The sequence below is a fragment of the Bombina bombina genome, chromosome 2 (assembly GCF_027579735.1).
Source record: "Bombina bombina isolate aBomBom1 chromosome 2, aBomBom1.pri, whole genome shotgun sequence".
NCBI classification, from domain to species: Eukaryota; Metazoa; Chordata; class Amphibia; order Anura; family Bombinatoridae; genus Bombina; species Bombina bombina.
Window position 1 is genome coordinate 1238408172 of NC_069500.1, and position 15752 is coordinate 1238423923.

At 38.6% G+C, this 15752-nt stretch overlaps 1 protein-coding gene across 2 annotated transcripts in view; it reads left to right on the forward strand.

The window, feature by feature from the left end:
- The window catches only part of ATP8A1 (ATPase phospholipid transporting 8A1), a 608814-nt gene extending 602223 nt beyond the window's left edge, over positions 1–6591 (forward strand). For both annotated transcript variants that reach the window (XM_053704008.1, XM_053704009.1), the window contains one exon: positions 2753–6591. In XM_053704008.1, the coding sequence (XP_053559983.1) occupies positions 2753–2850 (98 nt within the window). In that variant the 3' untranslated portion in view covers positions 2851–6591. The remainder of the gene's footprint in view (positions 1–2752) is intronic.
- Positions 6592–15752: the final 9161 nt, after the last annotated feature.

Consider the following 15752-nt stretch of genomic DNA (forward strand, 5'->3'; position numbering starts at 1 on the left):
TTCGAACATCCAAATCTGGTCTCCCTCCAGCTGACGGCTTGGAGATTGAACGCTTGATTCTATCAAAGCGTGGGTTTTCAGATTCGGTGATTGATACTCTGGTTCAGGCCAGAAAACCGGTAACTAGAAAGATTTACCATAAAATATGGAAAAGATATATCTGCTGGTGTGAATCCAAGGGATTCCCTTGGAATAAGGTAAAAATTCCTAAGATTCTTTCCTTTCTGCAAGAAGGTTTGGATAAAGGATTATCTGCGAGTTCTCTAAAGGGACAGATTTCTGCTTTATCTGTCTTACTACACAAACGACTGGCAGCTATGCCAGATGTTCAAGCATTTGTTCAGGCTCTGGTTAGGATCAAGCCTGTTTACAGACCTTTGACTCCTCCCTGGAGTTTAAATCTAGTTCTTTGAGTTCTTCAAGGGGTTCCGTTTGAACCTCTACATTCCATAGATATTAAGTTATTATCTTGGAAAGTTTTGTTTTTGGTTGCTATTTCTTCTGCTAGAAGAGTTTCAGAGTTATCTGCTCTGCAGTGTTCTCCGCCCTATCTGGTGTTCCATGCAGATGAGGTGGTTTTGCCACTTTGCCATTTCCTGTTGGGGAAGAGATATTCCCACAAGTAAGGATGACGCCATGGACCGGACACACCGTTGGAGAAAGTAATTTATCAGGTAAGCATAAATTCTGTATTTTTAATAGTATTGTGGAATATGTTGGCACTATATAAATAAACAAGAAAGAAAGAAAATAAGATTAGTTCATATGATAATGGTCAACATTTTACATGAAGAGACTTTTGAATGAGCATTTTTATGATCACCAATATGTAAATGTGTTAAAAAGGTTAGTGCATTTGTAAAGTAGTCCAACTTAATTACCATTTATGTAGCCCAAAATAGAAATAGAACAAGGAAGATTATGTTAACCCCTTAATGACAAGTGACGTACCAGGTACGTCCTGCAAAAACTTGCAGTTAGTGACAATGGACGTACCTGGTACGTCACTTGTCTAAGAGAGTGCTGGAAGCGATCGCAATCGCTTCCAGCAGCTCTCAGGGTATTGCAGTGATGCCTCGATATTGAGGCATCCTGCAATACCCTTAGAAAGCATCCGATGCAGAGAGAGCCACTCTGTGGCCCTCTCTGCACCGGTAGCGATGCGGCCGGTTCGTTGGTGGGTGGGAGCGCAACTGGGAGGCGGGTGGGCGGCCCATCGCTACCCGGCATCCGGCTCCTGTTAGTGCAATGTGCACGCCGGGTGCCGGGAGCGTGCGGGGGGCGCGCGCACGCCCGCGATCACCTACCCACACTGACACCAATGAGTGGGAAGAGGGGGGGAAATATATATATATGAGGATCTGGGTGGGGGAGGGGGTTGGGGTATTGTGGGGGGCTGCTACACTACAGAAAAAAATAAATTAGTAATAAAAAATAATTAAAAACACTTTTTTGGGGGGCAAATTGGGTACTGGCAGACAGCTGCCAGTACCCAAGATGGCGGCAATTAGGTAGGGGAGAGGGTTAGATTGCTGGGGGGGGGGGATCATGGAGGTTGGGGCTAAGGCAGGAGTCCATCACAGCTAAAACATTTTTTTTTTTTTTATTAAAAAAAATAAAAACTCCTTTTATTTAGTACTGGCAGACTTTCTGCCAGTACTTAAGATGGCGGGGACAATTGTGGGGTGGGGGAGGGAAGAGAACTGTTTGGGAGGGATCAGGGGGTGGGATGTGTCAGGTGGGAGGCTGATCTCTACCCTAAAGCTAAAATTAACCCTGCAAGCTCCCTACAAGCTACCTAATTTAACCCCTTAACTGCTGGGCATAATTTACGTGTGGTGCGCAGCAGCATTTAGCGGCCTTCTACTTACCAAAAAGCAACCACAAAGCCATATAAGTCTGCTATTTCTGAACAAAGGGGATCCCAAAGAAGCATTTACAACCATTTGTGCCTTAATTGCAGAAGCTGTTTGTAAATAATTTCAGTGGGAAACCTAAAGTTTGTGACAAAATTTGTGAAAAAGTGAACTTTTTTTTTATTTGATGACATTTGGCGGTGAAATGGTGGCATGAAATATACCAAAATGGGCCTAGATCAATACTTTGGGTTGTCTTCTAAAAAAAAATATATACATGTCAAGGGATATTCAGGTATTCCTGACAGATATCAGGGTTCCAATGTAACTAGCGCTAATTTTGAAAAAAAGTTGTTTGGAAATAGCAAAGTGCTACTTGTATTTATGGCCCTATAACTTGCAAAAAAAGTAAAGAACATGTAAACATTGGGTATTTCTAAACTCAGGACAAAATTTAGAAACTATTTAGCATAGGTGTTTTTTGGTGATTGTAGATGTGTAACAGATTTTGGGGGTCAAAGTTAGAAAAAGTGTGTTTTTTTCAATTTTTTCCTCATATTTTATATTTTTTTTTATAGGAAATTATAAGATATGATGAAAATAATGGTATCCTTAGAAAGTCCATTTAATGGCGAGAAAAACGGTATATAATATGTATGGGTACAGTAAATGAGTAAGAGGAAAATTACAGCTAAACACAAACACTGCAGAAATGTAAAAATAGCCATTGTCATTAAGGGTAAGAAAATTGAAAAATGGTCCGGTCATTAAGGGGTTAAATAATGTATACTTCTTAGCAATAATGCGTATTTGAGTTTATTAAAATATATATATTTTTTTAGAATTGCGGAAAGACCACAGACTTATTGCTTGTTTTGTTTTTTGTTTTATTTCAGATGGATATGCATTCTCACAAGATGAAAATGGAATTGTTTCACAATCTGAAGTCATCCGCGCATACGACACAACAAAGCAAAAACCTGAAGAATGGTGAATTCCAGTTGTAATAAGTGTGCAACAATGCCATGCCTTTAGTACTGGGTCACAAGATCTTGTGTGATATAAAAGAAGGAAATAGCAAAAGATTTTATTTAGAAGCTTCAAAAAAAGATCTGTGCTCACATTTTTCATATTTTGTAATAAAAAAAAATGTTTTAAAATACATGGTTAACATCCAGTAATTAGAAATTGGCATCACTATTTTAATCTTGACAATCATAAGCTAAAATATCACGTTGCTTGTCAAGAGTGTCAACTGTTGTAAACCTGTTTCAATGTTAAAGATCAAGAATGAAGACCTTTTCTGCTGCTTTTGGTGACCAATGAGATTTTGGAACTTGAAAGACGACTAGTTTGCAAAGCTAATGTTTTGCATAAATAGAACAGTGGGAAAGATTGTGGTATTGATAATCAAAATTCTATTCAGCTAGAACATTTCCAATGGGATTAGCTTTCCTCACTGGTATCACCACCGCTCAGAGGGTTATGTGTCAAACTATTTTAATAAATGTGTTTGCCAAAGAAGCTGAATAGATGCTTTTTCTCATAGCAATGTTATATAGTCCTGGAAGAAATTTCAAGCTGATGTAAAATGTGCTATATAAATTTGCTTGAATACTTGGAAATGTAAAAAAAAAAAAGAAAGAAAAAAGAAAAAGTTGGAAGATGTTAGACTCTGTCCACTTGCCTTAATGGCACTTGTTTTTATTATCTGTGACATTTTACACCTTTAGCCTTATTCATGATTTTAGTTTGTCCTGCATTTTAAAAATGCGAACATTTTGAATATACTTATTGAAGCTTGTTTTGCCATGTACTATGATTGTCACAAATTTCAGTCCATCTTACATTATATTTTTTATCCTTTTGATTAAAAAACCTAATAAGATTTGAACCTTTCAATATTTTCAAGTACCATTGTTCCCAATTTTTTCTTAAACTAATATTTTTAATATCTCCCTAAAATAAATGAGTGTAATAATTGTAAATGACAGCTAGATCTTGCCTACAACATTTTAACTGGTATATTAGAAAATTATGTTTGATTCTGAATTCAATATTTTTTATCACAAAATTAAATTCTAAAATGTTTTTATTATTTTATGTATTTTAGTTTTAATGTGCTATAAGGTTCCATTCTTTTTGTTGTATTGTTTTGTTACATAGCCTAAGCTGTATCTTTATATCTAAATAATTTTATTTTAATAATATATTTTAGGTTTTAATAATTTAACTAAATCTAAAAAAAATGCCCTGCTGATTCAGAAAACATTTGTAACAAAATGTAACATTTGATGTTTACTTTAAACATATTTATAGTTACACAATTAATCATTGTTTTTATATAAACTAAAGTATTATAATTCTGTTTATTATACACATTTTAACAATGTTGTTCTCCAGAATAATATATATAGGCAATGCCAAATTTACTATAATCTCATAATACAGCTTCTTACACACATAAAGTCTCTGTTGCCATTCCAAATAATGCAGGTGCACTTAGACAATGTACCAGTTTGTTGTCTTGCATTGTAATTTGAAACATGTTATGTATTAAAGTAGCTGCACTTTTCTCTTTGTAGTTTTGGATGTGCTCTGAGTACTATTGTCAAAGATCTCCACAACAAATTAGAAATTTAAGAAAAATACCCCAATATATTTTGAACTAAAGTGCAAATTTATGTATGAAGCAATTTACACAATTTTAATTTAATATTTCTTAAGACATCACATAAACTACAACTTAAAATATTTTGTACATATGAACCAAATTGGATCATGGTGGACTCCATTAAGTGCCTGAATAGAGATTCTATATATTCAGTTTTCAGTTTCACATCCAGTATGAACAAAGTGTCTACATTGTCCAAAAAGTAAACCATCTGTTAAGAGAGATATCTATATATTCTGTATATACTGAATTTTATTAGTATATCCACATGGCACATATAGTGTCCAGTATTTTAAATTGTCCATGACAATTAAACACCTTTTGCCTATATTATCCTATTATAAAGATACACATGCTGTTATAACAAATAGCCATTTTACATTTGAAAAATATATTAAAACTCTTAGGGAAACCATTATACCTAACATGTCTTTGTCATAACCAAATAATTGGTAAGATTTTGATATCCATTGTCTAGAGAAATAAAAAATAAGAACTGTGCTTAAAAAAAAATATGTTACATTACATTATAAAAGAAGATCTATACAACAGTATAACATAACTGTTTTTATTTATTTTTTTAAGATTTAGAAACTTTGTTCTGATAAAAACATTTTGATGTTTCCAGAAGGCAATATATACAATATACTTCCAAATGGTTTCATTATACTCCTTAATATTCATAAAAACAAAAATGTGAAATGTTTATTAAATAGGTTTTACAAATGTAAAGCATATAATGTTCTTATAGTTTTAATTATTCCAATGAAATGCAAAATTTACATTAAAAAAAACCCCTCAGAATGTTCATATTTTTATGTCATTCTTTTGTCGTTAATGCATTTTGATTGGTGCAGCTTGACAATGTCATTTCTTGTCTGGCAACATACCATATCAGCATTTTAAAGTTAAATTATAATCAATTTAAATGTCATAACTTCATAATTACATCTTTATCTTTCATTATAATCTGATTTATGAAGTTTACTTTAATTATTGCTCCACATTTATAGATTTATTTTTCTTGAGGTCTTTAAAGGTGAAAAATCACTATTGAATGCTCCAGTAAAGAACGTAACTGTGTGACAGAAACCTGTATTGCTTATTTGCTTGCTTGACTTTGATTTAAATAAGTAAACACCACCTATGACTGGGACTGGTTTTACTTTGTTCTACTGTAGTCTTCAGTGTTAAACGTCAAGATTTCTGAATGTATGGGACATCCTTTTCTTATTTCTTAAATTGGTTTATCTTATGTGGCTACGTGAAATGCGTGAGTTTTTAGTGTATCTGTTCTGTCTGCATGAAATACTTAAGTGTATATGCTTTAGAATTACTTTTATGTAATGCAATTTCACTCTTTTGTTCATTCTCTGATTTCAACGCTTGCCTTGCATTTTGCTTTTCGCTGTGTGTGCGCATAACAGGCTACATTTAAACTTCTGTGTCTAGAGACATAGAGATAAACTGATATTATTTTCTCCAACTAAATATTTAATTTTCAGATAACCATTTATCTTTGCACTGACTTTGAAAACACTGGACAGTTTTTTTTTTTTTCATGATAGTAGGTAAATGTTGGTTAACATTATTGTCTTTATTTATACTAGAAGCCATAATGCAAACACTGTATCGTTGTTTTTTTATCTTTTGTTTTGTTTTTTATTTATAATTTACATTTATTTACAGCAAGTAGATCTTGGAAGTATCTGAATGTCAAAACCACTGAATCATTGCTGCTGTAATCTGGAATTGTGAAGCTGCATGAATGGAGACATGTGTTTGTGGTACCCACCCCCTCTGGTTTTGTTTCCAAAGCCTTCCAGGCAGTATGTTGCCATGAGATATATTGCAAACCTGCCTAGCAGCAAAGGCATCAACTTGAAGTTCACTGCACTGTTTTTCTGTTTAATTTTGTATCTTTTAATTCTATTTAAAATGTTATAATGCAGTGTTTTGTCTCGTTTATATTTTGTGAATGTGCATGTTTTAATTAAAATGTTATTTTTCAATGTTTTGTCTCAGTTGTTTAAAATAAAAGTTTAGTTAAACATCCAAGAATGTCCTCGTTATTTAAATTGTATTTTTGATATATTTTATATTGTGATAACATATGATTATAACCGCTCAGAAACAAATCCAGACCGGCTCCTTCACAAAAAGCAAATACAAATGTTTTTTGTGCTGTATCTAAAAAAATCACAGCAAAACTAACGACAACAAGTGCACCATAAAAACAGAGAGAGGCATGGCACTCCTTACATCTGACGCGTTTCAGTAATGGTTTGTATTAGGTTTTAGGACTTTCCCGGTATTTATTTCATCCCTTTCCTACCAGCTTCAGTTTTTCTCCCCTTATAAGGCACGAGATTACATGGGAATTAGATCACTCTAAATATTGTTTTATTTCATAAGGCGATGAGACTCCACAATAAATTAGGCATGAGATGACAATTTCCACCACTAGGAGGGGGCAAAGATTTGCAAACATTCAAGAGTACTTTATCTCTCCCACTTCACTGGTATCACAATCTAAATCTTTGCCTTCCAGAAGGTGGGTTAAGCAAGGTGTTCCTGAAATTTACTTGAGAAGGGTTCTCAGACTGATTCGAGGCCCATTTTTTCCCTTACTTCCGGTGTAGGTGTTAGTCACAAGCCTGCCGCAGGTGCAACAGGAGCAGGTCCATTAGCCTCCTCCTGTCAGGTTGTCTGTATACTCCTACATTATATTCTCTGTTGTAATGTACTCAGCTCTGGATGGGCTAACCACTAAATGCTGTATTTTCTACAAGCTGAACCGAAGTACTTCATACAGAGAGTAAGCAGTGTGCTTTTTTGCACAAACATTATTTATTATTATTATACTTTATTTATAAAGTGACAACAAATTCTGCAGCACTGTCCATGGGTATAAAAGATAAAAATACAACAATTATGTAATGTTTTTAAGAGTAATAGTGTGTGAATTTTATATCTATGCTGATGATATGAATACCATTTACATTTAAATAAATCCTTGATTTTACACCTATATGTCATTATTTTAAGTACTATTCACAATAGAGCTTTTTGAGTTTCTTAGACATATATGTGCATAATACTTGTTTGCAGATATACAGTTGTATGCAAAAGTTTAGGCACCCCTGGCAATTTCCATGATTTTCATTTATAAATAATTGGGTTCAGCAATTTCATTTTGATCTATCAAATAACTGAAGGACACAGTAATTTTTCAGTAGGGAAATGAGGTTTATTGGATTAACAGAAAATGTGCAATATGCATCAAAACAGATTAATTGGAACACACAATTGGTTTGGTGAGCCCATTAAGCTTCATAGACAGGTGCATCCATTCATGAGAAAAGGTATTTAAGGTGACCAATTGCAAGTTGTTGTTCTCTTTGACTCTCCTCTGAAGAGTGGCAACATGAAGGCCTCAAAACAACTCTCAAATGACCTGAAAACAAAGATTGTTCAACATTATGGTTTAGGAGAAGGCTACAAAAAAGCTACCACAGAGATTTAAGCTGTCAGTGTCCACTGAGAGGAACATAGTGAGGAAATGGAAGACCACAGGCACAGTTCTTGTTAAGGCCAGAAGTAAAATATCGGAGAGGCAAAGGATAGTGAAAACGGTCAAAAACAGCCCACAGACCACCTCCAAAGACCTACAACATCATCTTGCTGCAGATGGTGTCACTGTGCATCGTTCAACGATTCAGCGTATGGGAGAGTGATGCGGAAGAAGCCTTTTCTGCACACACGCCACAAACAGAGACAGCTTCATTTTGGAAGAAGGTGCTGTGGACTGATGAAACAAAGATTAAGTTATTTGGTCATAACAAGGGGCGTTATGCATAGCGGCAAAAGAACACAGCATTCCAAGACAAACTCTTGCTAGCCACAGTAAAATTTGGTGGATGTTCCATCATGCTGTGTGGCCAGTGCCGGTACTGGGAATCTTGTTAAAGTTGAGGGTCGCATAGATTCCACTCAATATCAGCAGATACTTGAGAATAATGTTGAGGAATCAGTCACAAAGTTGAAGTTATGCCGGGGCTGGATATTTCAACAAGACAACGACCCAAAACACTGCTCAAAATTTACTCTGGCATTTATGCAGATGAACAAGTACAATGTTCTGGAATGGCTATACCAGTCCCCAGACCTGAAAATCATTGAAAATCTGTGGGGTGATTTAAAAACGGGCTGTCCATGCTCGGCAACCATCAAACCTAACTAAACTGGAGATGTTTTGCAAGGTGGAATGGTCCAAAATACCTTCATCCAGAATCCAGACCCTCATTACAGGCTATAGGAAGCATTTAGAGACTGTTATTTCTGCTTAAGGAGGCTCTACTAAATATTAATGTGATATTTCTGTTGGGGTGCCCAAATTTATGCACCTGTCTAATTTCGTTTTGATGCATATTGCACATTTTTTGTTAATCCAATAAACCTCATTTCACTACTGAAATATTACTGTGTCCTTCAGTTATTTGATAGATCAAAATGAAATTGCTGATCCAAACACCCAAATATTTATAAATGAAAATCATGGAAATTGTCAGCGGTGCCTAAACTTTTGCATGCGACTGTATATAGATATTTCTTTCTAATGACACAGTGAGTCCACGGGATCATCAATTACTGTTAGGAATATCACTCCTGGCCAGCAGGAGGAGGCAAAAAGCAATACAGCAAAGCTGTTAAATATACCCTTACCCACAAACCCCAGTCATTCTCTTTGCCTGTGCAAGGAGGTGGTAAAGTTTTTAGGTGTCTGAAGATTCTTCAATCAAGAGTTTATTTTTAAAAGCAGAGCAGGTTGTTCTGTTTTTTTTCTGGGGTCTAGCTGTGTTCCACATCAGTCTCTTCAGTAGAGCTGTGGTGGCTTTTGAGCATTTGAAAACTGGTGGGGTTTTTCATTCTCACTGTGCCTTCCATGTCTGGTGATGCCCTATCCTGAATGCCTGATTAGGACTTTCGTTTTTCCATGGGTCTATGCGGGGAGGAAGCCTGCTGCAGGGCAGATTGGTCTCAAGTAAGTGCCTGTTTATTATTTTTCTTTGCTGACAGAAGAAAAGGTTATGGCACTTTGCTGGGGATTGGGACTGAAATCCTACGTGGGGTTTTCTTTATTGGGCAGTATGTGGGCACTGTTAGACACTTTGGAGGAGAAGCTCTCAGTTTTGCAGCGGTGTTGCTGCATGTTTCTTTTTTTATACCGGCTTTTTTTCTAACATGTTATGGCGGTGGGTTTTTTAGTCATGCCCACGAATAGGAGGGGTGGTTTGCTGAGGCGGTGATTAAGTTGTGCGCGCGCCTTTCCGGAGCTCTCTTGTGTTCCGGTCTGTGTGGAGGTTGCTTGTGGCGTTGTCGGCTAAAACACCTTGGGCTTTTCATTGCGCTGCAGGTCTTTTTGAGTCCGGTATGTTGGGGATATTATCTGGTTTTCAGGAGGTCAGGTAGGCTCCCAGCAGGGTGTGTTAAGGTTAAGAAGCTGCCTGGAGGGTTCAGTAGTTTTTGTTTTTTTCGTTTGAGAAAGCAAACTGTTTTTTTGCAGTAAAAAAATTGTCCTTTTAGAATTTAAAGGGCCAGTAACGTTTTTTTATTTTTATCTTTTGGGAAGCCAGTTTGATTTATTTTTGATAAGATGGATAAAGGGGCTTTGCAAGCTGTTACATGTAGCTTATGCCTTGACTCTAATGTGGAACCTCCAATCCCTCTTTTTCATCATGTATTGATAGGACATTACATTATAGGGATAGCCTTTTTGAATCTAAGCCATCATTAGCTAAGGCGGATGCTGTTCAGGGGGCTCCTGTCCAGGATATGCCGCAGCTTTCTACTCAAACGTCCCATCCTTTAGTGTCTACTCATGCAGTGCCCAGTGTTTCATATGTCACTGCAGTTGGGGTTTCCTTGCAGGACATTGCTACCCAGATATCCTCTGCGGTAACTGATTCCCTGGCGGCTTTTCCTATGTTACAGGGGAAGCGTAAAAAGAGATATAAGTATTCAGGGAGTAAAGTATCTGAATCAGGTGGGGCTATGTTGAATAGTTCCTCTCATAAATCTGAGGGGGAGGATTCTTCTGTAGTGTTTGAGGGGGAGATCTCAGACTCAGATAGTATAGTTCCTTCTTCTGATGCTGAAGTGGTAACTTTCAGGTTTAAACTTGAGCACCTCTGGGTGCTGCTCAAGGAGGTTTTGGCTACCTTGGATGACTCTGATACTACGGTTGTAGTCACTCCAAAGAAATCTAGTAAGCTGAACAAATAATTTAATGTTCCTTCAGCGGTGGAGGTTTTTCCTGTTCCAGACCGTGCTTCTGAGATTATTGCATGGGAGTGGGAGAAGCCTGGGATTCCTTTTTCCCCTTTTCCGATTTTTAAGAAAATGTTTCCAATTGCTGATTCTGTTAAGGAGTATTGGCTGACAGTTCCCAAGGTGGAGGGAGCGATTTCCACTTTTGCCAAGAGGACCACTATTCCCATATTGGATAGCTGTTCCTTTTAAGGATCCTATGGATAAGATAAGTTGGAGGCATTGCTTATGGCAGCCTGCGGGGTGTATTGCTACTGTCACTAGTGCAGCATCACATTGGTTTGATGCGCTGTCTGATTCTATTCAGGTGGATATGCCTCTTGAGGAGATCCTGAATTCTTTTATCACGGATGCCTCTTTGCAGGTCATCAAGTTGGGAGCAAAGATTTCTGGCTTTGCTGTTTTGTCTCGCAGGGCTTTATCGTTGAAGTCTTGGTCTGCAGATGTGTCTTCTAAGTCTAAGCTTTTGTCTATTCCTTACAAGGGTAAGACCTTGTTTGGGCTGGGCTTAGCTGATATTATTTCAGACATTACGGGAGGAAAGGGTCATTCTCTCCCTCAGGATAAGAGGAATAAGACGAAGGTTCGCCAGAGTAATTTTCGTTCCATTCGTAACGTTTCAGGCAAGCTTTCCCCCTCATCTTCCAAGCAGGAACAGTCCAAGTCCTCCTGGAAGTCCAATCAGTCTTGGAGCAAGGGGAAGTAATCTAAGAAGCCTGTCTCTGACTCAAAGTCAGAATGAAGAGTCTGTCCCTGGTCCGGGAGCGGATCTTGGGGGAGACAGAATTATTTTTTTTTGCTCAGGCATGGGTTCGGAATGTTCCGGATTCCTGGGCGGTGGACGTAGTGTCCGACGGATACAAGTTGGAGTTCAAGAATTTTCCTCCCAGGGGCAGGTTTCACCTTTCAAGATTATCTGTAGACCAGATAAAGAGAGAGGCGTTCTTACGTTGTGTTCAGGATCTTTCTGACCTGGGAATGATAGTTCCTGTTCCAATTCAGGAGCAGCGTCTGGGTTTTTATTCCAATCTGTTCGTGGTTCCCAAAAAGGAGGGAACTTTCAGACCAATTCTAGATCTCAAATGTGTAAACAAGTTCTGCAGGGTTCCATCATTCAAGATGGATACTATTCATTCCATTCTTCCTTTGGTTCAGGATGGTCAGTTCCTGACTACTGTGGATTTAAAAGATGGTATCTGCATATTCCCATCCACAGGGATCTATGGTTCGCGTTCCTAGACAAACACTTTTAGTTTGTGGCCCTTTTCTTTTGGTCTTGTAACGGCTCCCAGAAATTTCTCAAAGGTCCTGGGAGCATTGTTGGCGGTGCGCCGGTTGCGGGGTGTTGCAGTGGTGCCTTATCTAGACGATATTCTGGTTCAGGCGTCATCTTTTCAACAAGTAAACTCCCACACGGAGTTGTTGTCTTTTCTGCGCTCCCACGGATGGAAGGTGAATTTAGGAAAAGGTTATTGGTTCCAGCTACAAGGGTGGTATTCTTGGGCACCATAATAGATTCTCTAGAGATGAAGATATTTCTGACAGAGTTCAGAAGAGCAAAGATCTTCAACTCTTGTCTTGCCCTTCAGTCCTCTCCTCGGCCGTCAGTGGCTCAGTGTATGGAGGTAATTGGTCTGATGGTGTCGGCTATGGACATCATTCCGTTTGCTCGGTTCCATCTCAGGCCTCTACAGTTATGCATACTCAGACAATGGAACGGTGATTATGCAGATGTGTCTCATCGAATTGTTCTGGATCAGGCGACACGAGATTCTCTTCTGCGGTGGTTGTCTCAAGATCTTCTCTCTCAGGGAACCTGTTTTCGCAGACCTATCTGGGTGATCGTGACCACGGATGTCAGTCTGCTGGGATGGGGAGCTGTCTGGGGCTCGCTGAAGGCTCAGGGTCTATGGACTCGGGAGGAGTCGATTCTTCCCTTAAATATTCTAGATCTGAATGCAATCTTCAATGCTCTTCTGGCCTGGCCTCAACTAGCTTCAGCCCAGTTTATCAGGTTTCGGTCGGACAATATAACATCAGTGGCTTAGATCAATCAGGGGGGAACTCGGAGTTCCTCGGCCATGACAGAGGTAGACAAGATTATTCAGTGGGCGGAGGCTCACAACTGCTGTTTTTCTGCGATCCACATTCCAGGGGTGGACAATTGGGAAGCGGATTTTCTGAGCAGACAGACTTTTCATCCGGGGGAGTGGGAACTTCATCCGGAAGTGTGTTCCAGCTTGATTCTCAAGTGGGGACAGCCGGAGTTGGATCTCATGGCATCTCGACAAAATGCCAAGCTTCCGAGGTATGGGTCGAGGTCAAGGGATCCTTGGGCTGTACTGATAGATGCCCTGGCAGTTCCTTGTGATTTCAATCTGGCATATGTGTTTCCTCTGTTTGCTCCTCTTTCTCGGGTCATTCCTCGGATCAGACAGGAGAGAGCATCAGTGATTCTCATCACACCGGCGTGGCCTCGCAGAATCTGGTATGCAGATTTGGTGGAGATGTCATCTCTTCCACCTTGGAGACTTCCGTTAAGGAAGGACCTTCTACTTCAGGGGCCCTTCCTTCATCCAAATCTCGTTTCTCTGAAGCTGACTGCTTGGAGATTGAACGCTTGATATTATCTAAGCGTGGGTTTTCTGAGTCAGTTATTGAGACTATGATTCAGGCTCGTAAGCCTGTGACTAGAAAAATGTATTATAAGATATGGCGCAAATATCTATATTGGTGTGAATCCAAAAGTTATTCTTGGAGTAGAATTAGTATTCCTAGGATTTTGTCTTTTCTCCAGGAGGGTCTGGAGAAGGGGTTATCTGCAAGTACCTTGAAAGGTTAAATTTCTGCTTTATCTATTTTGATGCACAAGCATCTGGCGGATGTGCCAGATATTTCAGTCTTTTTGTCAGGCCTTGGTTAGAATCCGGGACTATGTTTATGTTTACTACTCCTCCTTGGAGTCTTAATTTGGTTCTGAGAGTTCTTCAACAGGCTCTGTTTGAGCCTATGCATTCTTTGGATATTAAAATGTTATCTTGGAAGGTTTTGTTTTTGGTTGCTATCTTTTCGGAGCTTTCAGCACTGCAGTGTGGATCTCCTTACCTTATTTTTCATTCTAAAAGGTGGTCCTGCGTACTGCCTTAGGTTTCCTTCCCAAAGTGGTTTCGGAAAGGAAAATTAATCAAGAAATCCTGGTTCCTTCTTTGTGTCGTAATCCTTCTCATAAGGAGCGTTTGTTGCACAACCTGGATGTGGTTCGTGCGTTGAAATATTATTTGCAGGCGACTAAGGATTTTCGCCAGTCTTCTTCTTTGTTTGTTGTTTTCTCTGGGAAGTGCAAGGGTCAGAAAGCTACGGCTGATTCTCTTTCTTTTTGGCTGAGGAGTGTTATTCGCCTGGCATATGAGATTGCTGGACAGCAGCCTCCTGAGAAAATCTTGGCTCATTCCACAAGGGCTGTTTCTTCTTCTTGGGCCTTCAAAAATGAAGCTTCTGTGGAACAGATTTGCAAAGCTGCCACTTGATCATCTTTACACACTTTTTCTAAATTTTATGTTTGATACTTTTGCTTCGGCTGAGGCTTCTTTTGGGAAAAATGTTCTTTAAGCAGTGGTGCCTTCCGTTTATGTTAACTGTCTTGTCCCTCCCTTATCATCCGTGTCCTCTGGCTTGGGTATTGGTTCCCAACAGTAATTGATGATCCCGTGGACTCAATGTGTCATTAGAAAGAAAACCAAATGTATGCTTACCTGATAAATTTATTTCTTGACACAGTGAGTCCACGACCCGCCCTGTATTTTTTAGACAGTTTATTTTTCTATAAACCTCAGGCACCTCTGCATCTTATGTTACTTCCTTTCTCCTTTCCCTTTGGTCGAATGACTGGGGTTTGTGGGTAAAGGAGTGATATTTGACAGCTTTGCTGTGGTGCTCTTCGCCTCCTCCTGCCTGCCAGGAGTGATATTCCCAACAGTTATTGATAATCCTGTGGACTCACCGTGTCAAGAAAGAAAAAAATGTATCAGGTAAGCATACATTTTGTTTCTTGTATAAATAGTGTCTCTACATAAGTGCCCTTTTTTCTTTTTATATTGATTTTCACAATATTTTTAAGAGACGGGACAAAATGTATCAAACAAATACAAGAGGAATAGAGGGCCCTTATCCTGTGGAAACTTACAATCTTTATTGTACAACCTAGCCAGGGGACCTTAGTGTATAGCAGGGTACACTCAGTCACTGAGGGTTAATGGCTGCCTATGCTTGACTCACATTACAGGGCAATGGAGCCTTTATTTGATATACAACTCCTTGGCTCAGAATCTATTCATATAGTTAAATTCCATCTTTTACTCATATGAGGATCAGTTCCTTTCTTTATTATGAGCTATTTTTTTATTATTATTAATATTGTTTGTACAGTACTATAAATGGGGCTCTTTATTCAGTTTTTATTTGTGACACAGTGCACTGGCTCCTCTCATCCACTAGAGGAAGTCGTTGTGTAATTTTTATGTCAGTTTTTTTATTTCTCTGCATCACAGGATTATCAGGGCAGGATTACACAGTAATTTTTTCCCGCTTTGAGAAAAGCTGAAGCGTGCTATCGGTGCACACTCCAGCTTACAAATAGGAGCCATCCTGCTGCTGGAGTTTAAAAAAAAAAAAGTTTTCCAGCCGCCCTCTGCTTACTCCCGCTCTCTGTGGGAAACCTGCTGAGTCGGTCGCCATTTTCGCTACAAAGAGGATAAGACTTAATTTTCAAAAGCCGGGGTAATTGTGCATCACATAGAGGTCCCTATAGTGCTTTTTAGCATTTACATTTATTACTGAATTTTTCAGTCCCTAATTAATTGCTATTGTTCCTGTTTTATTACTGACTATATTGC